At 40.0% G+C, this 24,652-nt stretch overlaps 1 protein-coding gene across 4 annotated transcripts in view; it reads left to right on the forward strand.

The window, feature by feature from the left end:
• LOC149246724 (TraB family protein) overlaps positions 1-24,652 on the forward strand; it is a 140,985-nt gene that overhangs the window by 77,293 nt on the left and 39,040 nt on the right. For all 4 annotated transcript variants that reach the window (XR_016266550.1, XM_089458004.1, XM_089458005.1 and 1 more), the window contains 3 exons: positions 20,232-20,318; positions 20,494-20,598; positions 20,910-21,023. Coding sequence is in view for 3 of the 4 variants with exons in the window: in XM_089458004.1 (XP_089314130.1) it covers positions 20,232-20,318; positions 20,494-20,598; positions 20,910-21,023 (306 nt within the window). In the remaining variant the exon portion in view is untranslated. The remainder of the gene's footprint in view (positions 1-20,231; positions 20,319-20,493; positions 20,599-20,909; positions 21,024-24,652) is intronic.

The following is a 24,652-nucleotide window of genomic DNA, read 5'->3' on the forward strand; positions in this document are numbered from 1 at the left end:
GACAACAAATTAATTTGGAGTTCACCCACAACTCTTTGGCTATGTCTCTGTGAGCTCTAGTTAATTCAACTAGGCTCTCTGGGATTATCGTGTAAGTCTTTTACAAGTCTTTGAATCAACTCCTGCTGTTCTAGTATCTACACATAAACAGTGGGTTCAAAGACCATTTTATCCTTTTGGCTCTTGAAGCTCTGGCTTCTGGCTCTTGGCTCTAGCTCTTTGGCTCTTGGTTCTGGTTCTTGGCTCTGACTCTGGCTCTTTGGCTTTGGTTCTGGCTCTTGGCTTTGGCTCTTTGGCTCGGGCTCTTGGCTCTTTAGCTTTCCACTCTGGCTTCTTTTTGCCTTCTGCAACCTTCAACTCTCTCTGGCTTTTCACTTGAAGTTCAAGTGACCCCAAAGGCTCCCTCAGCTGCTCTTCGCTTCTCTGCTGCTATTGCCTTCAACATTTAGCAACAAACAATCACTTGGCCATTGTTCAACAACCCAGCAGCAACTTGGCCACCGTTCAACGACTCAGCAGCAACTTGGCCACCATTCAACAACTCAGCAGCCCTTTGTCTTTGACATTCATGGCTTTCAAGCCAAAACGGCACTGCCTGTTAATTGTTCCTCTCGGGCTCTGCAACTTCCGGCCATGCCTGCTCGAATCCTTCTTCTGAGCATTCATTAATCATTGCATAATGCCCTTTGGGCAGGTGGCCACCTATTTCTGCCACAAATGAGGGCAATCGACGCTTGAAATCATTAGTAATAGCTGTTCTTTGTTTACACAAAGAATGTTGTGAAAACACGGGAAATCCGCATAAAGCACAATATATTGGACTTGAAACATTCATAATCCCGCTTTATAGCGCCATCGGGTCCGCCTGGGGATTGCCATTGCATATTGCAATTGGCCTTCACTCTTCGCATTTCGTTTGATAAGCGAAATTGCGAAAATACATTGAAAAATGGTGTTTGACGGACATCAAAATCCATACAATATGGCTTATATTGCCGTTGGGTCCGGCCAGTCGTATTAGGCATATATATATGCATATTGGCCCCGCTCCACTATAATGTGCCGATTGTGATCCACTGATTTTGGCGATCGCACCATCACATATCACACGTCGGCGTTATCGCATTGTCAACGACCCTTTTTATCGTGCGGTCCGATCGTCGATTGCATCGACGTATCGCTATCACATATGTAAACGGCACGGGGTCCTTTCAACGTTCAATGGAACATTGCGATGCGATATTGTGGCGATCGCATATCGCAATCGCTTGAGGCTTAAGGTTTGGCCCAACGCCGTTGTTCTATTGCGATGTGATGAAGCCATCTCCACCATTGATCTAACGGCCCATGTGCAGTCGCACTTCCCTTTAAAGGCCTAGGTCCAATAACACTTCCACTTGGCTTATCCGATGTGATTTCCTTCTTAAGGCCTTAAGCCCATTTTTCAAACAATTTGCCTCATTTTCAAAGGAACAAGGGGAGCTTCTTTTCATGATAACTTTTTCATCTGAAGTCTGTTTTTGCCCATTCAAGTTGCGTTGGATTCAAAATGAGAAGATCTTTGCAATGAGATTATTTTTGAGGGCAACTTGCGATTTTCATTTTCCTCTGATTTACAAAGGATTTGTGCCATTTGGCACCTTTCACCTCTTGCATGAAGTCTTTTAGACTTAGAAGTTTATCTAGGATCCATTTTTGGATCACGCCTTCCCATTAAAAGAACTTTTGGTCTCCAAAACACTGATATACTGATCTGAACAGTAAATGAGAGTGACTCACTCTCTTCTTTTAGCCTCTCTACACTTGCCTTTGCATAGTGCCTCTAAACCAAAGTTTCTGACCACTTCCCTTCTTTGGATGGGCTGGTCTTCCTGAGAAGAACTGTCTTCCTCCTTGCCTTTCTGCAGAACTTCTATTGAAATGGTCATAGAAGGTAATTTGAGCTTCTTTGCCTTGATCATTGATCCAAGGTGGCTCAACAAATGTGAAGTACATGTGCTCCACAAAACTTTCATTTGTACCTGTTTGACAAGCTGCCAACAACAACTGTTAACAACAACAGGGATACAGACAACAACTGGATGGACTAAACTCCCGCTTCAATAAAAGAAACAGATTTTCACAGCTTGTGAACACCTCCATGTCTTATATCTACATATAAATGATGGATTAGTCAACAAACCCACAAAACATGCCTCTAAAGCAAATGACTCTTCAAGTCAAGCATGTAGAAAAAGACCATTAGGACTCATTTTCCAAAAGATGAAATTTCATCATTATCTCCATTTGGAGACCAAGCTAACTTCTTTCAAGTCAACATGGCATCAAATGCAATGCATGCATTTCATCCCTCAACTTTCACTTAAGCACACTGTACTTTCGAAGTTGAAATGAAATATAATGTAGATGCATCAATAGACATGCAATCTTAATCAGATAAGAATTCTCACTGTTCCTTACTAATCCCTTTCAAAGGTACTACCTTTGCCTGCACATCAGCATCATCATGTGAATCATTTTGAGACACATCATTCATGGAATCTTCACTTCCATTTCTGCCATTTTCTCTTTCCACTTTCTTCAGCTTTTGTGGAAGCATTGTTGGATTCAGTGTCCAACACTTTGCAACAAGATGTCCTTGCTTATGGCAGTAAGTGCACTGCATGTGCATCCTCTTGATAGCATGATTTGCCTTGTCCAATGGTCCTTTGGCTTCATGCTTCTTTTCCTTCTTTTGCTTCCTGTATGAGGCCATTTTCTTCCAACATCTAGAAACATCATGGTTATCCAAACCACAAAAGGAACATGCAACTCTTTTCCCATACATATGTGGAAATTCATCATGCTTTGCAAAATCAAAAGGAATATATTTAGAACCACATTTATACTTGTCTCTTTCACCTTTATTGCCTTCATGAGGAGGTGAAGCAAATGAAGAAGTGGCTCCCTTTGGAACACCATCAAACTCTTCAAGGCTGTTAGAGTCTCCCCAACTCTCTGGTTCAAGTGTGTGCTTCTGAACACCTGCATCCTGCAATTGATGTTTCAAGCTATTGCATTCCTCTTGAATGCAACCTTCACACTTTTGAGGTAGAGGACATGAACTGAAACTCCTTCTTGGGACTGTTTCAATGGCTTTCATGGCAGCTTTGGAATTCTCTCCATAAGACTGTCCATAGCCAAGACCCAAATATTTAGGCCTTTCCTCAACCATTATTGGTTCAACAATACCTTGTGCATGCTTTCCCAAGCCCTTTCCTTCATAGCCCATCTTGGACATTAGCTTGGAACCTATGCCTTTAGTATGTTTCTCAAAAGAACCAATACAAGCATTCTTAGAGGAATTTGAAGACAAACTGGAATGGCTTACCTCTTCTTCAAGCTGGTACTTGACTAAGGCTTCTTGGGCAACAAAGAGCTGTGTTTCCAACTCATGCATCCTTTTCATGCCATATTTGCAATATGAAGTTGCCTCTCCATTTCTTGCAATTTGTCAGCAAGCAACTGCTTCTCTTCCTTCATGGAATTCAGCTGCTTTCTAAGTATGCTGCTCTTCCTTCCATCCTCATACATTTCTCTCACCATATCCATCATGGTGGACAATTCTTGCTTCATGTCTACATCAAGGAATATTTTGAAGAGAGCAGAATTTGAGGACCCACTTGTAGAATTTGTCATTATGCCAATGAACAAAAAACTAAAACAAGATAAATAAAGAGCTTATTTAAGCAACCTCTTGCAACAAACCTCTTGTGCTTTGGATTGCCTTGAAGTCCTTAGGATAGAAGAATGCCTTCAACTCTTTTTCCTTTTGCAATCTCAACAAATAGTCAGTGTGCAAACAAGCATACAATCAACCTCTTGCTGTTCAAACACCTTTCAGACAAGCAGTGTTTGCTCTGTCAATCAAGCATTCTGACATAATCCTTCTTTGAAGGTGGGGTTAATCAAACTTAAGCTCTGATGCCACCTGATTTGAAAATGGGGCTCTTAGGCTTCTTGTCTAGCTTACAAGAACCTCTCATAATTCCAAAGCTTGAATTTTCCCAAGTCTTTTATGATTAACCAATGCGGAATTAAGAAATGCTTGAAAATGTGGGTGTATGCTTGCATTTGTTTTTGACTGTTAAGTGTTGTAAATTAATGTGCTGAAACTGATATATAAATGCATATAACAGTAAATAAAGCAGCAGTAAAAACAAACACATAAGAGAGCAAATTAATTTGGAGTTCACCCACAACTCTTGGGCTACGTCTCTGTGAGCCCTAGTTAATTCAACTAGGTTCTCTGGGATTATGGTGTAAGTCTTTGACTCAACTCCTGCTGTTCTACACATAAACAGTGGGTTCAAATACCATTTTATTGCTTCGGCTCTTGAAGCTCTGGCTTTTGGCCCTTAGCTCTTGGCTCTGGCTCTTTGGATCTTGGTTCTAGCTCTTGGCTCTGACTCTGGCTCTTTGGCTCTAGTTCTGGCTCTTGGCTTTGACTCTTGGCTCTTTGGCTCGGGCTCTTGGCTCTTTGGCTCTCCACTCTGGCTTCTTTCTGCCTCCTGCAACCTTCAACTCTCTCTGGATTTTCACTTGAACTTCAAGTGACCCCAAAGGCTCCCTCAGCTGCTTTTTGCTTCTTTGCTGCTATTGCTTTCAGCATTCAGCAACAAGCAATCACTTGGCCACCGTTCAACAACCCAACAACAACTTGGTCATCGTTCAACAACTCAGCAGCAACTTGGCCACCGTTCAACAACTCAGCAACCCTCTGTCTTTGACATTCATGGCTTTTAAGCCAAAACAACGCTGTCTGTTCGTTGTTCCTCTCGGGCTCTGCAACTTCCGTCCATGCCTGCTCAAATCCCTCTTTTGAGCATTCATTAATCATTGCATAACGCCCTTTGGGCATGCGGCCACCTATTTCTGCTTGAAATCATTAGTAACAGTCGTTCTCAGTTTACACAGAGAACGTTGTGAAAACACGGGAAATCCGCATAAAACACAATATAGCGGACGTGAAACATTCATAATCCCGCTTTATAGCGCCATCGGGTCCGCTTGGGGATCGCCATCGCATATCGCAATTGGCCGTCACTCTTTGCATTTTGTTTGATAAGTGAAACTGCGAAAATACATTGAAAAATAGTGTTTGACGAACTTCAAAATCCATACAATATGGTTTATATTGCCGTCGGGTCCGGCCAGTTGCATCGGGCATATATATATATATATATATGCATATTGGCCCCGCTCCACTGTAATGTGCCGATTGCGATCCACCGATTTCGGAGATCGCACCATCGCATATCACACGTCAGCGTTATCGCTTTGTCAACGACCCTTTTTATCATGCGATCCGATCGCCAATCATGTCGGCGTATCGCTATCGCATATGTAAATGGCCCAGGGTCCTTTCAACATTCGATGGAACATTGCGAGGCGATATTGCGGCGATCGCATATCGCAATCGCTTGAGGCTTAAGGTTTGCCCACTGCTGCTGTTCTATTGTAATGCGATGAAGCCATCTCCACCGTTGATGTAACGGCCCATGTGCAGTCACACTTCCCTTTAAAGGCCTAGGTCCAATAACACTTCTGCTTGGCTTCTCCGATGCGACTTCCTTCATTAAGGCCTTAAGCCCATTTTTCAAAGAATTTGCCTCATTTTTAAAGGAACAAGGGGAGCTTCTTTTCATGATAACTTCTTCATTTGAAGTTTGTTTTCGCCCATTCAAGTTGCATTGGATTCAAAATGAAAAGATCTTTGCAATGAGATTATTTCTGAGGGAAGCTTGCGATTTTCATTTTCCTCTGATTTACAAAGGATTTGTGCCATTTGACACCTTTCATCTCTTGCATGAAGTCTTTTAGACTTAGCGGTTTATCCAGGATCCATTTTTGGATCACTTGCTAATTCAACCAAGTTGCTAGGCCATTCAGTTGTGTCTTCCAGATTTGTTGGTTTCCAACAAATATTCCATCTTCACATTTCATAGGGACTACCCCCCATAGCTTGCTGTAGGGAGACAACTAGAACGGAGAGGACAGGGATCAGAGTGACAACCCCTGCCTTGAGTGTTGTCGCATTTTTCCTGTATAGTTTGGGCAACAATAGGGCTCTCATACTATCTGAATTTCGAGACTTCTTCAAGCACTGATTGTTATCATTGCTGGTATAGGACCTCTGAAGATCAAGTCTGACTTCTTGAATTTGATACTTGTCTGAACTCTTCAGAATCTGTATCCTTAACAGGATCAACATTATGCACACTATTCAACAACTGCTTCAAACCAAACTTGTAGTACAGTCAACATAGATCGACTTAAGTTGGCACTTACAAATCTATGTATATATCCTTTCTTATGATGCATAAGTTATAACGAGTGACAAAAGGTATTGCATTGGAGTATATAGGCAACCGTACTTCAAAGACAATCAAAGTTTAACCTTCAGGATGAAATGATGATGTGACTGGGGTCAGCAATTCTGAAGCAACACAAAGTTCCTTGTTGTATTGTTAATGAGAGTTTTAGAACCATAGACCGAACCTTGAAGTAGTATCAATGTTTTGTTGTAGACTTGGTGCTTTAACCATAACTGCACAGAGTATAAGGCCACACCACTGTAATTTATTTTGGAGACCTTCAAAACTTCGAATCAAATAAGGACTTGATAATTCATGCTGAGCATAATGTTTGTTTAATGTTCAGACCTCTTATTCCCTTTGAAACTCGGATCAACAAAGAAGTTGTGGCTTGCAAGTAGGTGCCACAATGTCTGTAGATAGGGCCATCCTTAATCCTTCACTTGGGATGCAAAGATATTTGACTGCAGAGCATACAAACCCTTGATCAAGACACAGTGTGAAATACACATGACATTCTTGCTCCTTCGCTCCTTTGAATAGTCACAAATACAATTAGACAAAGCCCATACTAGGCCTTCAAAGGGAGACTCGAATTTATGAAATAAACTTCATTGGTTCCTTCAATTAAATCACAAAGATCGCCCTTCTTGTGCTCAGGATTAATGCCTTAAGAAGGCTGAAACTTGGAGATGAGCTCAAAACCTTCGGTTTTCATGCCGCAAGAAAATTTGCCAAATGAATTCCACAACCAAAGTCAAAACACAACCAATCCTTAGGATATTGAACCCTCCTTCCATCGCAGATGTATAACTAAGATGAAAAACCCAACGAAAGCCTCAGTATATCATAACCCAACCATAATGGAACACTTCGTCAAATAAGCCTCTCGTCTGCTGTCTCAATACTCCACAAGGCCGAAGTGAATTACAGAGGATAATCACAAAGTGATATTCATGAAAGTGCATATATTAGGAAGGACTCAAGTCCTTTTCTAGATTTTGAAGGGGTTTCTTGGAGTCATACGAATTCCCTTTTGGAGGGAGATAATATTTAGACGTAGTGGAGTGAAAAACCCTTTGAGGGTTTTTAGGAATATGAAATTGTTTTACTTGTCATCCAAAAACCCTCACATGCCCTTGATCCCAAAAGAAAACATTTACAATCAACATTTTCCCATTATTTAAATGATTGTAAAAGGGCTAGATCATTTGACCATTTGACTAGACTAAGCAGAGCTAGCACATCATTATCCTTTTGAGGTTTTTACCCATAAATTGGGTCCTTTGTCTTCAAATAGGCATAACTCACAAACTGTGAGGGCTTTAGGGGTGTGCCACATACCATCATAATCGACTCGACAAGGAGAATCCAAGAAGGATGATCCAGACTCAAAAATCATGATTTTCCATGTCATTTTGGTGGACAAAAGGTAGGCCATCTCTAGTGCTGCTTGGGTTGACATCAATTACAACCACATTTCAACACCTAGACCTCATTGTGGCGATCTCTAATGGAGAAAAAGTGAAAGAAATAGCAAAATGCCTTAATATTTCAATTCAAATACGAGAATTGGAACTACAAATAAAACTCTATGCTCTATTGTTAAAAGGATATAGTGCTAGGCGTAAAATGGTTGATGTAGTTGGGAAGTTATACTAGAAACAAGCGTTGATAACATTGGCATTGGCAAAAATTGACAAACATTAAAAAATACAAAAATATTCATTTTTTTTTTCAAAATTTTAAACATATAGAACAACAATAACATCAGATAAACACATTGACACGTAAGTATGGAGAAAGCATTGATATGTATGATGTAATGGATACCAAACAAAAAATGATACATCAAAGTTGATCCTGAATCTTGAACCCTGATAGTTGTCAAATTAAGTACTCAAAAAGTGGAGAACCAATATAAAATGATATCACATACATAAATCTATCTAAACATCATGAGTTAGATGTACAATGACAAAAGAAATCTTGAACCCTGATAGTTGTCAAATTAAGTACTCAAGAAGTGGAGAACCAATATAAAATGATATCACATACATAAATCTATCTAAACATCATGAGTTAGATGTACAATGACAAAAGAAACAAAACTAGCAGCTAGCTATCTGATCTCAATGAACTCTCCCCCTTTTATAGGAAAACGTCATGGGTTGTTTGCTAGGTTTGCCCCTAATAGTAGAAGGCCTTGGCCCTGCATGAAATCTCTAACGGTAATTGATGGGTGTAGAACTATGTTCATCAATTTGTGTAGAAAGTGGTGCTGATTCTACCATATCCTCCTCATGCTCCTCCTCCTCTTGCTCCTCTTGCCGTTGGTCCTCCTCTAAACAAAACATCCGATTGGTTTAAAAAAACAGACCTCTAGATTAGATTATTAGCAATGAAAAATGACAATAAGGGGGTGGATAAAAAAATAAAATCAAGCTTGTTGTCCCATTAAAAAAACCCTTACATTGTTTTATGGGCATGAAATTCATGGAAAAATGACAAAAAAGGAAGCAAATTGTAGGCAAGCAAAGAGGCAAGAAAGCATGCTACAGTGGGATTTAAATACATACCTATGAATGGAAGATTCAACAATAATTGGCAAATGAAAAACACTTGCTCCACTATAAAATCCTTGACGTTGATGATGATGATGGTTATTTAGCTATTTCCACAATGAGTGATAAAGACCACAAGCCCTCCTCCTTCCTTCTCCAACAACCAAAAAACATAATTGTAAAAAATAAAACCTAAAATCGCTTAAAGCCTTATGGGTTCTATTTGCTCCACAATTTTTTATGTCATGCATGTTTAGTCCAAAAATCATGATTTTTTCACAAATATGACAATCTTTTATTTTTTTCAACTCAAAAAATCGGCTATGTTATCAACACTGCCACAAGCCTTGAAAAATTGTTCATGGAGTTTAATTGGCAAGGTCAACACTATAAATTATATGGTGTTGAAGCTTCCACTCTCAAGAAGATGCAAACAATACACTGGAACTTCACCAACACTTGCAGTGTGAATGAAGTCAAATTCCATAAAAACAAATAAATTTCATTCCACCACAAATATGTGCTCAACTAGAGAAAACAATACTTACTATGCTTTGAGGACAAAACATTCCTTAAGAGGATGAAAATGTTATAAACATAATAATAATAATATAAAAAAACTAAGTCAGGAGAACGATATCGTGGAAAGAGAACCGCTCGAGGGTTTAAGGAGCTGCAGAGAATCGATCCCGGGTGACTCGCCATGTCTTCTAAACAGCAGAAAAACAATGCATTCCGTGCGTCTCCGCCTTCTCCGATAGCAACAGGTCGGGGGATCAAAGCCGCGGGCCTAAACAATGAGATTCTGGCGGAGTTTCTTGAACAGTCTCTTCGCATTCCAGAGCTTTTTTTGCCAGAGCCCTTGCTGCGCACAGATATTCCACATCAGGATCTGCCGGCATTCGACCTCCTTTCTCTGCATTCCGACGATCCCAAGAATGGCGCGGCGGTCGGCAGATTGGTGCAGTCTGCGGTTGAATTTGGTTGCTTTCAAGTGATAAATCATGGAATCCCGTCGGAAATAATCGCGAGACCAGAGGAAGAATGTGATCGATACACAGATCTGCTAACTGAAGACAAAGAAGGGGTCATGCATGTAGCAGATCCGACTCCTTTCATTACAGACCAGGTCAGATCTTGCAGATCCGGGATGGATCTATCAGATCTAGGGTTGTATAAGAGCAATCCAATATGCAGGGGTACAGATCTGGCTCAAAAAAGACTCCACAGCACCGATCTAATTCATACAGATGCAGATCTGATTCAGATTTTCATCAAATTGATTGAAGGAAAACACTACTGCGTGCGGCTTAGAACGACAACAAGCATCCATGAATTAAAAAAGGAAATACAGGGTCGCCATGGAATCCCAGAACGACTACAAAACCTCATTTACTCAGGGTTCAGTCTGCAAGACAACCAAACCCTGCAGCATTATGGCATAGCCAACGATTCAACTATTAATCTAACTCTTCGACTGCGTGGCGGAAGCTCTGGAACCAGCTCTAAAAATACAGGTTCCTTTCGGGATGCAGTAAAAGGAAAGGGAGAAAAAATGAAAAATAAAGCAGCACCAACATCAGAATTGCCAGGACCCTACATCGTCGAACAAAAGCCAGAATCACCAACTCTGCAAGTCTCTATACCGGAGGTAAATGAACTATACACTGATTTATCTAATACTGCAGTTATATGTAGATTCAATGGCTTCTGGCCAAAATCAGATGCCCTGCATCAATGGATCTACTCAACCTGGACACCTAACTGTGAAATTTATCTCTGCCCTAAAGGGTTTTTCATAGTTAGATTTGATACAGAACAGGAAAGGGACAACATTATCAAACAGGGGCCTTGGTTCTGGGGCAGTGCTGGCCTCTTCACCACACCCTGGTTCTCGGACTTTGATGCTACTACAATGGTAGTCTCAACCATGCCAGTATGGGTGAGGCTACATGGGCTCCCATTGCACTTCTGGCATCAAAAAGTGTTAATCGCCATTGGGAATTCTCTAGGGAAATTCCTAAAAACGGATGAAGACAGGGCAATGAGGGGAATCTTCACATTTGCCAGAATATGTGTAGAAGTGGATTTGAGTCAGGGGCTACCTAACCACATCGCACTAAACTTTAATAATACTCAATGGATACAGCAGCTTGACTACGAAAACACAGCATTCCGTTGCAGGAACTGTATGCAGACAGGGCATCTTCAATATGATTGCCCAACAGCTCGAAAGGACCCTAGGAAACAACAACAAAAAAAGCCCAAAGGCTGGCAACACACAGAACCACCGGAAGAAGAGGGCATAAAGGAGGAACCCATAGAGAACCAGATGGAACCAGAATCTCAAATGGGACAGAAACAAAATCAGGAAGCGAATACCCTTTCTACTCATACGGGGCTGATCATTACAGATCTGCATCAAGAATTGAAAATGGAAATAAGCGGCATAAAGAGAACCCATGGATCGGAGGGCTCAGAATCAAACAAAGAACAACAAATGATCACAATGGAAAACCAGCTAGCTACAATTACACCCACAGCTGATTCGGGAGGATGGCGCCGGGTGGAGAAGAAGAAGGGAAGAAAAGAATAGGCTTGCTGGAACATAATTACTTTTTCTGTTACTCTGTTGGATCCTGTCCTTACAGGAATTGTTCATTTGCTATTTAGTGTTTTTTCTTTGTTTGCTGCTTGTTAATACAGGTTCAGCCATCTGCATATGCCTATGGCATCTACAAAATGTAATTTTATCAATTATGAATAAAATTACGACTTTTTCCTAGGGGAAAAAAAAATAATATAATAAATAATAATAAGTTGATTAGTTTATGAAAAGTCAAGGGGCACATAACTTTTCACCTCATGACTAGCCAATGCTATAAGTAGACCATCACAAGGCTCATTGTAATATCGTCATTTTTATCAACCATTATATTTTATATCTGCAGAATAATTATGCATCAATTATAAACTGAGACTCTTTATAACAAGTACCTGTGAAAATTTTTAACACGAAATTCTTCTGCAGTAACTGATTTATTTCTCCTACTTATTTCTCACAATAAGCTGTTTACAAAACCCTTCAGCAAACATTAAAATAATTTCTACTGCAATTATCACATAATAGCATAGAGAAAAAATAACAATGATAAATAAGCACAAGAATCAATCACATCAACAGTTATTTTTCGACAATTGTCCCCGGAAAAAGCCAACGCGGGAAAACCGGTGCAGCAGATGAGGGTTTATTTATTATTCTTCAGCAACAATCTCTTTACAAGGAATAATTTTGCAGTACATAGAGAAACCTTCAAGAAAACACTTGAAATTATTTTCCTCCTCAACTAGGAGAAATTTTGACACCACAGAGACCCTTTATCCTTCACTGCGTCACCCCTGCATCATCTGTGTGAGGACTACGTCATCCTTGCGTCATCTGCATGAGGACTCGTCCCTACTTGTGCTGTCTCTTAGAGTTCTCCCTCTGCGCTGTCTCTCTGAGGCATTGCATCACCTCCTCCTCAGTCTCTGACTGATGCTAAAACCTCCTCTTCCTTCACCCTACAACTCTCTCTCTAAAATCGAACTCCTTCTCCTTGAGAATCTATTTCCCTTGGGTTACTGAGTATTTGCCCAGTGTGTCTCAAAATGACTCTCAAGTCTTCTCTTATACTTTTCCTGTTGATGAATCAATGACGAAAATTAAGTCTCTAATCAATGACTAAGATTAAAACAGACTTGATCCTCGTCTCTTAGAAGCTTCTCACCCATATTTTTATTAATACCCATTAATATTTTTATTTTCCTAAGTTTAGGCTTAGGAACCCATTAAAATTGTTAATTATTTTAATAACTCCTCGTCTGGGTGGAATTTCTCTAAACGATTTTTGAGTCTTGGAGATCTCACCTGTTCTAGCCCCTCCACAAAATTTCGGAGCTAGAGCACATCCGATGCTACCTAAAATCAACACTCCCTCTTAGCGAGGAATGTGTTCTAGCAATACTTCCCAATAGAAGCATCACACTGATCCACGGCATCGGTCCTCTGCGCTGTTGATGCTTGGCCTACTGCTTCCCATGACATTGCAACTGTCACTGCTACATTTGTACTGCAGCTTCCTCTGAATGTGTTGCATCATGCTGCCCATAACACTGCCACTGCTAACTACTGCACTGCAACTCCTTATACTATACGCTTCTGCTACTGAAACGGATTCGTCACCATCCCCATCTTCTCCTTGAAATAAACAAACTTTGTTCTTCCTAAAGCCTTGGTGAGGATGTCTGCCACCTGTTCTGCTGTTAGGGTGTAACTTAACTGTACTGCCCCTCGTTGGACACAGTGTCTGACGAAGTGACACTTGATATCAATGTGCTTCGACCGACCCTGAAAGATTGGATTCCCAGAGAGCTTGATGCAACTTTGATTATCACACAAAATACTGGTCGCTTCCATTTTTCTCTTGAATAGATTCACAACCAATTTTCTAAGCCATATGGCTTTGCATGAAGCTATGCTAGTTGCCATATATTCAGCTTCAGCTAAGTTCAAAGCCACAGATTTTTGTTTCCTACTACACCAGGAGGTCATTCCTGATCTAATGTTGAAACAATACCAAGTGGTACTTTTCCGATCTACTGAACTTCCAGCCCAATCCGTGTCAGTGAACCCACTCAGCCTGATGTTATTGCCTTGGGTGTACATTAGTCCATGCTCGACTGTTCCTCATATATATCTGAGAACATGCTTGGCTGCTGCCTAGTGCACCCTCTTTTTCCGATCTACTGAACTTCCAGCCCAATCTGCGTCAGTGAACCCACTCAGCCTGATGTCATTGCCTTGGGTGTACATTAGTTCATGCTCGACTGTTCCTCATATATATCTGAGGACATGCTTGGCTGCTGCCTAGTGCACCCTCTTTGGTTCCACCATGAACTGACTGAGGGTGTTGACAGGCTAACAAACGTCTGGCCTGGTATTGACCAGATATATCAGGGACCCTATGAGCTACCGGTACAAGGTGGGATCAACTTCTTTATCTTTTGATGCATCAATCTTCTTCCAGTTGGTGATCATTGGAGTAGCCATAGGTCTACAGTCCTACATTCTGAACCTTTTCAAAATCTCTGTAGCATATCTCCCTTGTCCAAGGAAAATTTCACCCTTCTGTTGCCAAACTTCCAACCCCAGGAAATAATGCATTCGTCCCAAATCCTTCATGTTGAATTTTGTGGCTAGGTTCTCCTTGTAATCTTTGATGAGCCTGGATGAGTCTGTTAGGAAAAGATCATCCACATATAACACTAGGATTAGAGGCTCATTTTCTACAACAAGATAGTAGAGATTAGGATCTGCGTCACTCTTGATGATCCCATCTTCTGCAAGTGGCAATCAATTCGACCGTACCATGTTGTAGGTGCTTGTTTAAGTCCATACAAGGCTTTCTTCAACCTGCATACATGAGATTTCTTCTCATGTGCCTCAAAACCCTCTGGTTGTTCAATGTATACTTCTTCTTCTATCATCCCGTTCAAGAACACGGTCTTGACATCCATCTGGTGAATCTCCCACTCCATCTATGCTGCAAGGGATATCACGGATCTAATAGAAGTATACCTGGCTATTGGGGCGAAGGTTTCTTCGTAGTCTATACCTTCCTTATAAGCATACCCCTTAGCCACAAACCTGGCTTTGTATTTCTCAACACTGTCATCTGCAGCGTATTTGACTTTGTAGAGCCATCTCGAACCTACAACTGACCTGTCCTGAGGCCTAGGTACCCCTTCCCAGACATCATTGATCATTATGGAATTGTATTCCTCCACCATAGCATTTACCCATACTTGATGGTGAACGGCCTCCTAAAAACTAAAGGGTTCTCCAACTTGAGCCACCAAGGCTTGGTATTTGTCTAGCTATCTACACTCCCTTTTCTCGTTCCTGGGCGCACCGATGAAATTCTCTGCATCTCATAGTATCTGTCGAAGTTCCTGGGTCGTTCTACCACTAGTAGTGGGTATATCTATCTGCTCCTCCTCTTCTTGAGACTCCACCTGTTGTGATACCTCTAGAGTTTTGCCTTTAGGAGAAACACTGTTGCTAGTTTCTGTTGGATGAAGTGGCTGGACCAACGGATCATCCTTTCACTGCTCTTTAGAAGACATTTCTCGGGATTTCCTGAAAGCTTTGTCCTCCATGAACTTTACATCCCGTCGAATAACGATCTTCCTATTCCTCGCAACTCTATATGCCTTAGCATTCTCGCTATATCCCACAAGATATCCTTTGTCCACGTCTGATCCAATTTTTTCCTCTTTTCTTTGGGTACATGAAAGTATGCCAAGCTCCCAAATATTCTGAAATGACTCACCTCAGGCTTCTTACCGGTGAAGACACTCTCTGGAGTAATCTTACCTAATGCTCTATGAGGAGTCCTCTTCTAGACATACACTGCCGTGTTGCATGCTTCTGTCCCTAGAAACTTGGGCATATCCTGATCATACAACATTGCCCTGGCTGCTTCAACAATAGTCCTGTTCTTCCTTTCTGCTACTCCATTCTGCTTCAGATTATAGGGGGCTGTCCACTCTCTTCTGATGCCTTCCCTTGCGCAAAAATCAGTGAAGTCCTTGTCGATGTATTCTCCACCATTGTCTGAGCGCAATATCTTTATCTTCTTTCCTGTCAGATTCTCAACTAGAGCCTTGAACTCTTTGAATTGACCAAAAACCTCATACTTGGTTTTTAGAAAGTAGATCCAAGTCTTTCTAGAATGGTCATCAATGAAGGTGATGAAGTACTTAGCACCACAGAGAGCCCTTGTGGACATGGGTTTGCAGATATCTGAGTGTATCAATCCCAGAACATTCTTAGCCCTATTATTGCTTTTGGAAAATGCAGCTTTGGTGTACTTTCCTAGTGCACATCCTCTGCATACATCATCTCGTTTGGTACTCAACTCTGGAACTCTTGATACTGTTCTCCCGAGAATTCTTAGAGCCCCATGGTGTAAGTGTCCCATCCTCCTGTGCCATAGTTCATTCAAATATTTTTCCCCACTGCTGCCTATCGGTGCCATTGGAGATTCTAGCTGTAATGTATACATCCTGTTACTTCTGACTCCAATCTAGGCCTTCTTTTTCCAACTTGGGTGTTTGACATATACTTTCTCCTTAATGAAGGAAACATCATAGCCCTTGTTTTGAAGCTAAGATACAGAGAGTAAGTTCATCCCTAATCCCGACACATGCAACACATTGGTTGCTCGAAACCAATCCCCGCTTCTCTAAGTTGCACGAAACGGGGAAATGGGTACGAGTTTCCGAAACGGGAAGCGATATGAAACGCGACCTCCCCAAATTTTGGAAACGGGGAAACGCGAATATATAGATATATATATATATATATATAGAGAGAGAGAGAGAGAGAGAGAGAGAGAGAGAGAGAGAGAATATTTAAATATATATATATATATATGTGTGTGTGTGTGTGTGCAATCATAAAGCATAAATGATACATTATAATTTATTACACTTAAACATTAAGATTTAATTTACATCACATTTACTCATGAATGATCACATAATGAAAATAAAAATATCGAATATCCAAAAGCAACCTTTATTAGATATCCAAATCTCAAAATCAGCCTTTATTTATATTAATATATGAGGCTGCAAGTACAATAAAGACTATAAGGCTGCAAGAGAGAGATCCAAATCAGGATTTTCTACATCCACATCCCATTCTTTAGAAGGACCACTGTTGTATTGGGAGTCTCCTCCTACATAGTCGAACGACCTTAGTGCTCTTGATTAAATACACGTTTCATACCCTAGTACCCTACATGATCTTGATTATTGGGAGTTTCCCCTGCATAGAGGGCTTGGTTTTCTTGATTAAATACAAGTTCCATACCCTAGTACATGATAAAATCCAATGGAAACATTGCAATCCCCCCAATCCTGAAATCCTGAAAAACAAATAAGTCTGCTGGATTTTGAGTGAGATCTAAAATTCTACTTTCTCCATATGAAATCCAATGAGGGCGAAACCACTCTCAAACATCCTGAGTCATTTCATGGTAATGTTAAAATTTAAGTAAAAGGATGAAAATGAAAAATAAAGGAGAATATCACTTTTACTTTAAGAATTTAGCATTACCATGAATTGCATATCAACACTAGGGCAAAAATTCACTTTTATAACTTTAGACACCCATCTAGAAAATTAAAAAACAAATTTGAAAAAAAAAAAAATTAAAAAAAACACAATTCAATTGGGAAACGCGGGTTGTACGACCGGGAAACGCGTTTCCGGCCGTACTGCCACGTTTCCGTTTCGGGAAACGTGGCAGTACGGCCGGAAACGTGTTTCCTGGCCGTACCAAACGCGTTTCTGCGTTTCGTCCTAGTTTCCAGCCGGAAACGGCCCCCCCCCCCCCCCTACAATACCTCTTCCTACGGGGGTACATTTGACTTATTTCCCATGGTGATCTGGTAGTTCATCATTTTTTCCTGATAATTCGGAAAACATTCTTGTATTCCTATCATGTGCTAGGAAGCTCCACTATCTATATACCAAACCTTAGAGGAGACAGAACTTGCTAAGCAAGCGACTTCTTCTTCTAGTCTGGAAGCTAACATAGAATAATCATGATCCATGTTCCTCGTGCTTTCTTCTCCCTCTGGCGATCTGCGTGGGTCCTTCTGAGTTGATGCCTCGACATCATGCTCCTGACTCATAGCAGATTCTTTACTCCTGTTGCCTGATCTCCTCTGATACCATGTGAAAATTTCTGACACGAAATTCTACTGCAGTAACTGATTTATTTCTCCTACTTATTTCTCACAATAAGTTGTTTACAAAACCCTTCAACAGAGATTAAGGAGGCCTCTATTGCAGTTATCACATAATAGCATAAAGAAAAAATAACAATGATATACAAGCACAAGAATCAATTACATCAACACAATTATTTTTGGACAATTGTCCCTGGAAAAAGCCAATGCAGGAAAACCGGTGCAAATGAGGGTTTATTTATTATTCTTCAGCAACAATCTCTTTACAAGGAATAGTTTTGCAGTACATAGAGAAACCTTCAAGAAAACACCTGAGATAATTTTTCTCCTCAGCTAGGAGAAATTCTGACACCACAGAGACCATTTGTCCTTCACTGCATCACCCCTGCATCATTTGTGCGAGGACTGCGTCATCCCTGCGTCATCTACGTGAGGACTGCGTGAGATCTCATCCCTGGCTACGCTGTCTCTCTGAGGCACTGCATCACCTCCTCCTCAGTCTCTGATTGATACTGAAACCCTTCTCTTCCTTCACCCTGCAACTCTCCCTCTGAAATCAAACTCCTACTTGAGGATCAATTTCCCTTAGGTTACTGAGTATTTGCCCGGTGTGTCTCCAAATGACTCTCAAGTCTTCTCTTATACTTTTCTTGTTGATGAATCAACGGTCGAGATTAAGTCTCTAATCAATGGCTAAGATTAAAACAGACTTGATCCCCGTCTCTTAGAAGCTTCTCACTCATATCTTTATTAATACCCATTAATATTTTTATTTTCCTAAGTTTAGACTTAGGAACCCATTAAAAATATTAATCATTTTAATAACTCCTCATCTGGGTGGAATTTCCCCAAACGATTTTTGGGTCTTGGAGATCTCATGTGTTCTAGCCCCTCCACAAAATTTCAGAGCTAGAGCACATCCGATGCTACCCTAAATCAACAGTACCCTCATGCTGATAGCTTTAGGATTGCAAGAGTTATGCATGCTGTCTGAAATAGATGTGTCACTACATCCTCATACTTTGCTAATGATAGGCAAGCCGACCATTGAGAACTGGATGTATGAGTAAGGCTGTGTTGAAGTTGACTGTATGAATGTGCATGCTACCCCACAAACAGGTGTAACTCAGTGATTTCAGTGTGAATGTTTGCATAAAGCCACATTCAACCTCTGTCACTACAACACCTTTACTCACTTCTGTTCACCTACTGTTTGCGCAAGGCTGAAAATGAGTGAAGGGTGCACCCTTCGACTATTCTGTAATCCAAAAAAAGGAAATAAGATATCCTCCCTGTAGGGTGTTCTTCTCGTCCTGACCCAGCTAGTATGCAGACCGTTTTCTGCATATCATTCAAAAAAGTGACTTGTGCAAGGCAAACTTATTTCTGAAAGCTGATAGATAAAGGTAATTTCCAGAGTAGAAATCATGTCTTCATTTCAAGTATCGTGCCTCCTTCCTGTGCAAATAACTGATGGTGGGAACTAGAAGGGATAGGAACAGGCTGCAACTCAAATGAATGCCCCACATAACCACTAGTGCGTCTTCCCAAAACTAGCAAAGAACTCCAAAATAAACTTCCTTATGCTTGCACTGGCCCTTTTCCATCTATCATGTAGAGGCATTGCATGCCCAACCATTATGGGAAATACATCCTTACCAACGCTTCCCAAAATAAGCACTAGCGATGCCTGTTATCACAAAATCTAGCACCATACTGCAAAGCCTTTCACATGGGTGGAGGTGTTAGCATTGTCACCTAGGTAATCACTTCCCTCTCCTTTACTAATCCAGTACAAGGAAGGCTTCCTTAGTAACTTCAAGGAATCCTTAGGAAAGAGGTAATCAAGTATAAGGTTTCTGTATTAGCTACTCACATTACCACTGCTAAGATAAGATGTACAAGGTGAAAACAGGGTGGTTCAAAGCAATTTCTAGATTTGAATGTGTGAAGTTCCAAGACAATTTATGATATTTAGCAAATTGAGGTAGGTATGGAAGGTACCCCAAAGACTGCAAAAGAAGAAAAAGCTATGGCTGTTGTAAAACTTTTTCGAAAGATAGAAAATTTCAGGAATATAGTGAGTTTTAACAGCAGCAAGAGAATCAGTCCTTAAATAATCAAATAAAACTAGGGCAAAAAATCTGAGTTGAACTAGGCTTTAAGCAACTAGTTATTTCTTAAATTTAAATAGCATGTAACAGCCCTAAAATGCAAAATGTTAACATTGACTTCATTTACATCATAGAGGAATCTGTTTTTCCTAATTGTTTGATATTCTTGGAGTTGTAGCTATCATGCTTTTTAATATTTATTCACTTCTTGCTTATCATTCTAGGTATTCATTAGTGCCTTTTATAAAAGATCATTGATTACATAGTTAAATTATAATATTAAAAGCATGTTCAAACTAATAGTTGGATTTTATATTAAATTAATCTATTATATTTTCATCATTATACAGATACAATTTAGTACACTAATTATATTTTTTTCTTATTTAAAGGTACCCACCATTCGTGAAATGATTGATATGTGGAGAAACAGACACGTAAATGCTTTTGGTGTTATTTACAGCTGGTTTCTTGCAAAGGTACCTTATTGTATTCTTCTGTCGCACATTTGGGATACTGAATTATAAGTGTCTCAGAGGTTATTTCTCCATCTCCAATGCTTCAATTGTGTATTTCGTAAAATTTGCTTTTTCATTTTCTTTGAATCATGAATTCCTTCATCATATTCCCATTTAATAGACAATGCAATTTCAGGTTGCTGCGAAACTTGAGGTTTTCCCAGGTTCTGAGTTCCGAATTGCATATGAAGAAGCAATGTCTTATGGTGCAAAGGTTATATTGGGTGACCGCCCTGTTCAGGTAAGGTATTCTAGAAATGTGCTCACTGCCTTTCAGCTTCTTTTGATTTTTGGACTTTGTCTTTGTTTGAGCTTTCAATTGCAGATTACCATGTGTTACTTGTAACAAAGAAGGTTCTTTTTTTGATTTCTATATTTGCAATTGATTTTTTCATTAAAATTTGATCATTTCTCTGGATGTTGCACCCAGATGGTACCTGCAATATGCTGTGTAGTTGGATTTGTTCTGTATGTCACAGTTGAAATGTTATGCACTTGCTTACTTTTTCAATAACTAAGACAAATTTATTTGCTTTGATTTTATATTCTCAGATAACATTGCGAAGGACATGGGCAAGGATGAGCTTGTGGCACAAGACTAAGTTTCTGTTTTGCATGTTTTTTCAAGCTATCTGGCTACCAAGTCCTGAAGAACTAAACAAAATGGTAACACCATCCCCAAGATAATTTTCCTTGCAATGAAAAAAGTGAATGAAGAATGTCAGCAATTTATGGATATTTCTTGTTTGACTCTAATTCAATTGAAATTTAATTATGAGCTCCGTAGGTGACAGTGGGACATGGGTAACTGACATGGCATGTGTAGACCCCCGCCCCCCTCCTGCAAGGAGACACACACACACTCAAAGTGGTCCACACATTCCTCTAACTCCTTAAGAAGTTGCTCCACATCTACCTCCTCAAAACTTGTGCAAGGTCCAAATCCTTTGGCAGATGTGGACCCAATACGTCACATTTCCCTCTAAAAATAGCATATTATGGTTGCAAGTGTTATCTCCAAGGTGTAACAAACATTAAATCATGTGCAAACTCTTAGATCCCTTGTGTGAGGGGTCAAACCACCCTTCATCTTTATGTAAAGAGCCAATCAACAGCTTGGAATAGGGGATGACCCCTCTTTAGCAATATAATAATGAAGAAGTATCTCCCACTTCTACCACAATAGGTTAGCGCTACATTAGGATGCCAAATTATCCTCAAAATAAACCCATCAAAGTGTGAAACTAAGCCAAAAGAGATAGGGTACTCATGCACAAGGGACTCCTATAGTCCAACAGGGATGCACTCATCCTCCACGTGTGCCCAAGAGGGGCACCCTATAAAAGGATCTTACACATGTTATAACTTATAATAAAGTGATCTAGGAGTCATAGACATCAAAATCAGCCAGAGTGCTCCCACTTGATACTCCAAACCACATGACACCATAGGGAAATAACCATAATAATGCTTCGAATATTTTAAAAGGGAGCATGCAAAACAATTTATCCATTGTGATGTAATGAATGAAAATAATGCCAAAGTGTAACCATGGGAACAATATACTCAAATATTGTGGAGCTCCGTTTGGGCTTCATGAACTACCAACTATATCTGAGAGTACCACCCACCTACTCATATGATGAGTAGCGCAATCAAAGAAAGAACCATGCAAAATTATGTCTACAATACGAGCAAGATGTCAACTAAAATTATTACCATAAGGATGAATACATCATCATTGGAAATCATACTAAGATCTAGGGGCGTAAACCAATAACTCTACACTACACATTTTTCTCTAGACATAACGACACCTAATTGTTAGTGTAGTTAGCTGGAATGAGCCATAAGAGTAATACCAAGAAAAGTGTGTGCATCGGTAAAGTGCCCCTATGTCTGACCAATCATGCATGGAAATAATTTTCAAATATTTATCACATGTTATGGAATGCAGAAGACAACACTCATGCATCATAAGGGGTAACATGAAGGAAATGACCTAGGTGGTCATAGGAGCACCAAAGGAGTACAAGGCCTATAGTGATGTAAAGATGTGCACCACATTATTGGAAAAACAAAGATGTAAAACACATGTGGAGCAACAATTACAATCAATTTGGGATTCATAGGAGGGTACATTGATGTGCAGTACTTTTTATGGATGGAAAGACGTAACAATCCACCAATTGATTAATGTCATTGTAATGTACCTTTTAGGTACAATGTTTTTGAGGCTTGTTGAATGTGGAGTGGTGGACAAAGATGCAACTTTCACTTCTAACATTATTATTGCATCAATAAATGTAGTGTGACGATACATTGTTGCCTAAATTTGATCACACAAAACTGGAAGGTTTATCAAACTCTAGGCTCAATAATGGAGGGCTAATATGATGACATCTTTCGAACTCCATGTGTTATACATTACTTGAACCTTATTTTTTCCAGGATGCGCAAGATTGACTTAATCAAGAAAGTTTATGAGGAGTTCCAGGACATTGAGATGTGTTGAATTTTTGTAGCTATGGTCTATCTTCATAATTATTATTTTTGTCATTGATGTATTTGTAAAGCATGTTCTTCATGCTATTGTCAAAAGAGAATTTTTTGACATGTTCTTCATGATGGCATTAAAAGAAAAAAAATTGAATTTTTGGCTCCAAGAAGTCAGGTCGACCCTCCTCCTAGTCACAAGTCAGCCCTCCTAGTCAAGTCAGCGCTGTCATGGAGACACCAATTCGAATAGCCAAAAATTATATAAGGGCACTTGTCCTCCATTGTTTGGACATCGATTCGGATCTTCTGTTCAAGTGAGTTCGAACGACCTGAGGAAGAAAGAAAGATGAGTCTGAGGCAGATAGAAAGGTTCAGATTTGAGGCTTAAGTAAAACGAGTTTGTCGCATGATGGTCCAAGTCTTTTTCCGTGAAATGGCAGCGTTAGTTTATGGTAGCATCAAATAGGTGTTCTAGTCTCTATGATGTCTAAGAGGCTAAGGAACACAAGATCTCCAAAATCCAGAAAAGGTTTTGTGAGATAAGACTTGAAAACGCCTTATTGGCTAGCTAATTAAATTATTGGCTAATTTAATTAACTAGCAAATAATTCAATTATTTCCTAAGACTCGATAATGCCTTGATTAAAATAATTAGCCAATAATTTAATGATTTCCTAAGTCTAACTTAGGGAAGTTGGTTAATAAAGTTAATTAATTAAGGTAATTTGATTTTTCTCTAGAGACTTTTGTTGATGGAGTCAAAGTGATCTAAGCCGTTGATCAGGATTAGATCTTGGCAGTTGGTTGATCAACAGAAGATTATAAGAGTAGGTCAAGGGCTTGGAGAAGAGGCACCGAGTGAGTTTGAGTATTTCAACTTACCCAGTTTGCAGTTTTCAACAAGGGCACAATTGAAGGTAGGTAAAGCATCAGAGAGAGGGAGCAGTAGAGATTTGAGGGCAGAGATTCTAGAGGAAGGTTATCTCAGTATTTCCAGTGTCCGGCAGTGTTTTTAAAACCGGAACCAGTGACTGGACCAGTCCACCTAATGAACTGGTTTATCGACTGGAACCGGTCTAACCGGGACTGGTTTGGTCTAAACGAACTAGTTTTAAAAAAATACATTAAATAATTAATTTTTAATGAAATAAAACTATTTTTAAGATGTAAAACCATGATTCCAAGCCAATAGACACAAAATATGCAAAGTTTGCTCATTTATATACCATGTAAAGGTGAATATATCAAAATGGCACCCAGTGCAATACATATCATCAACAAAATAGAAAAATACATAAGCAATGAGGCTCTAAATGCCCTGTAAAGTCTAGAAACAATGCTGCAAGCTATGAGGCCATTGGCCTACTACAAGTCTACAGTTTTCACATGATCAATCATCAAATTCATCACCACTACTAGCCATAGGATCATCATCAGGAGATACATAGACATCATCTGGTTCAGAGTCTGAGGATGCCTCAGCTTGATTTGCAACCTCAGTATCAATGCCACCAATAACAATAGAAGTGGACCTAATGGAAGCACGAGTTTGTCGACCTGGACGACTAGTGCCTTCCATTGGTTCTTTGCCTTTCCTTGATGCCGCTACTGATCCTGGTTCTAATGCTGCCACATAATCTGCTTCATGCCCCGCTAAAGCCCTGTCGATATCAAAATCAACCTCAAACACAGGATCTTCAGCCTCCTCCACCCATTTTGATGTTGGATCAATATCGTCCAACACAATGGGATCTAGATCAGGTATTTTGCTCATCATTTGGTTCCTCCTCAGTGGA

The sequence above is a fragment of the Pinus tabuliformis genome, chromosome 7, assembly GCF_031772625.1.
Source record: "Pinus tabuliformis cultivar Carrire ecotype Pingquan chromosome 7, CPIR1, whole genome shotgun sequence".
Lineage (NCBI taxonomy): Eukaryota > Viridiplantae > Streptophyta > Pinopsida > Pinales > Pinaceae > Pinus > Pinus tabuliformis.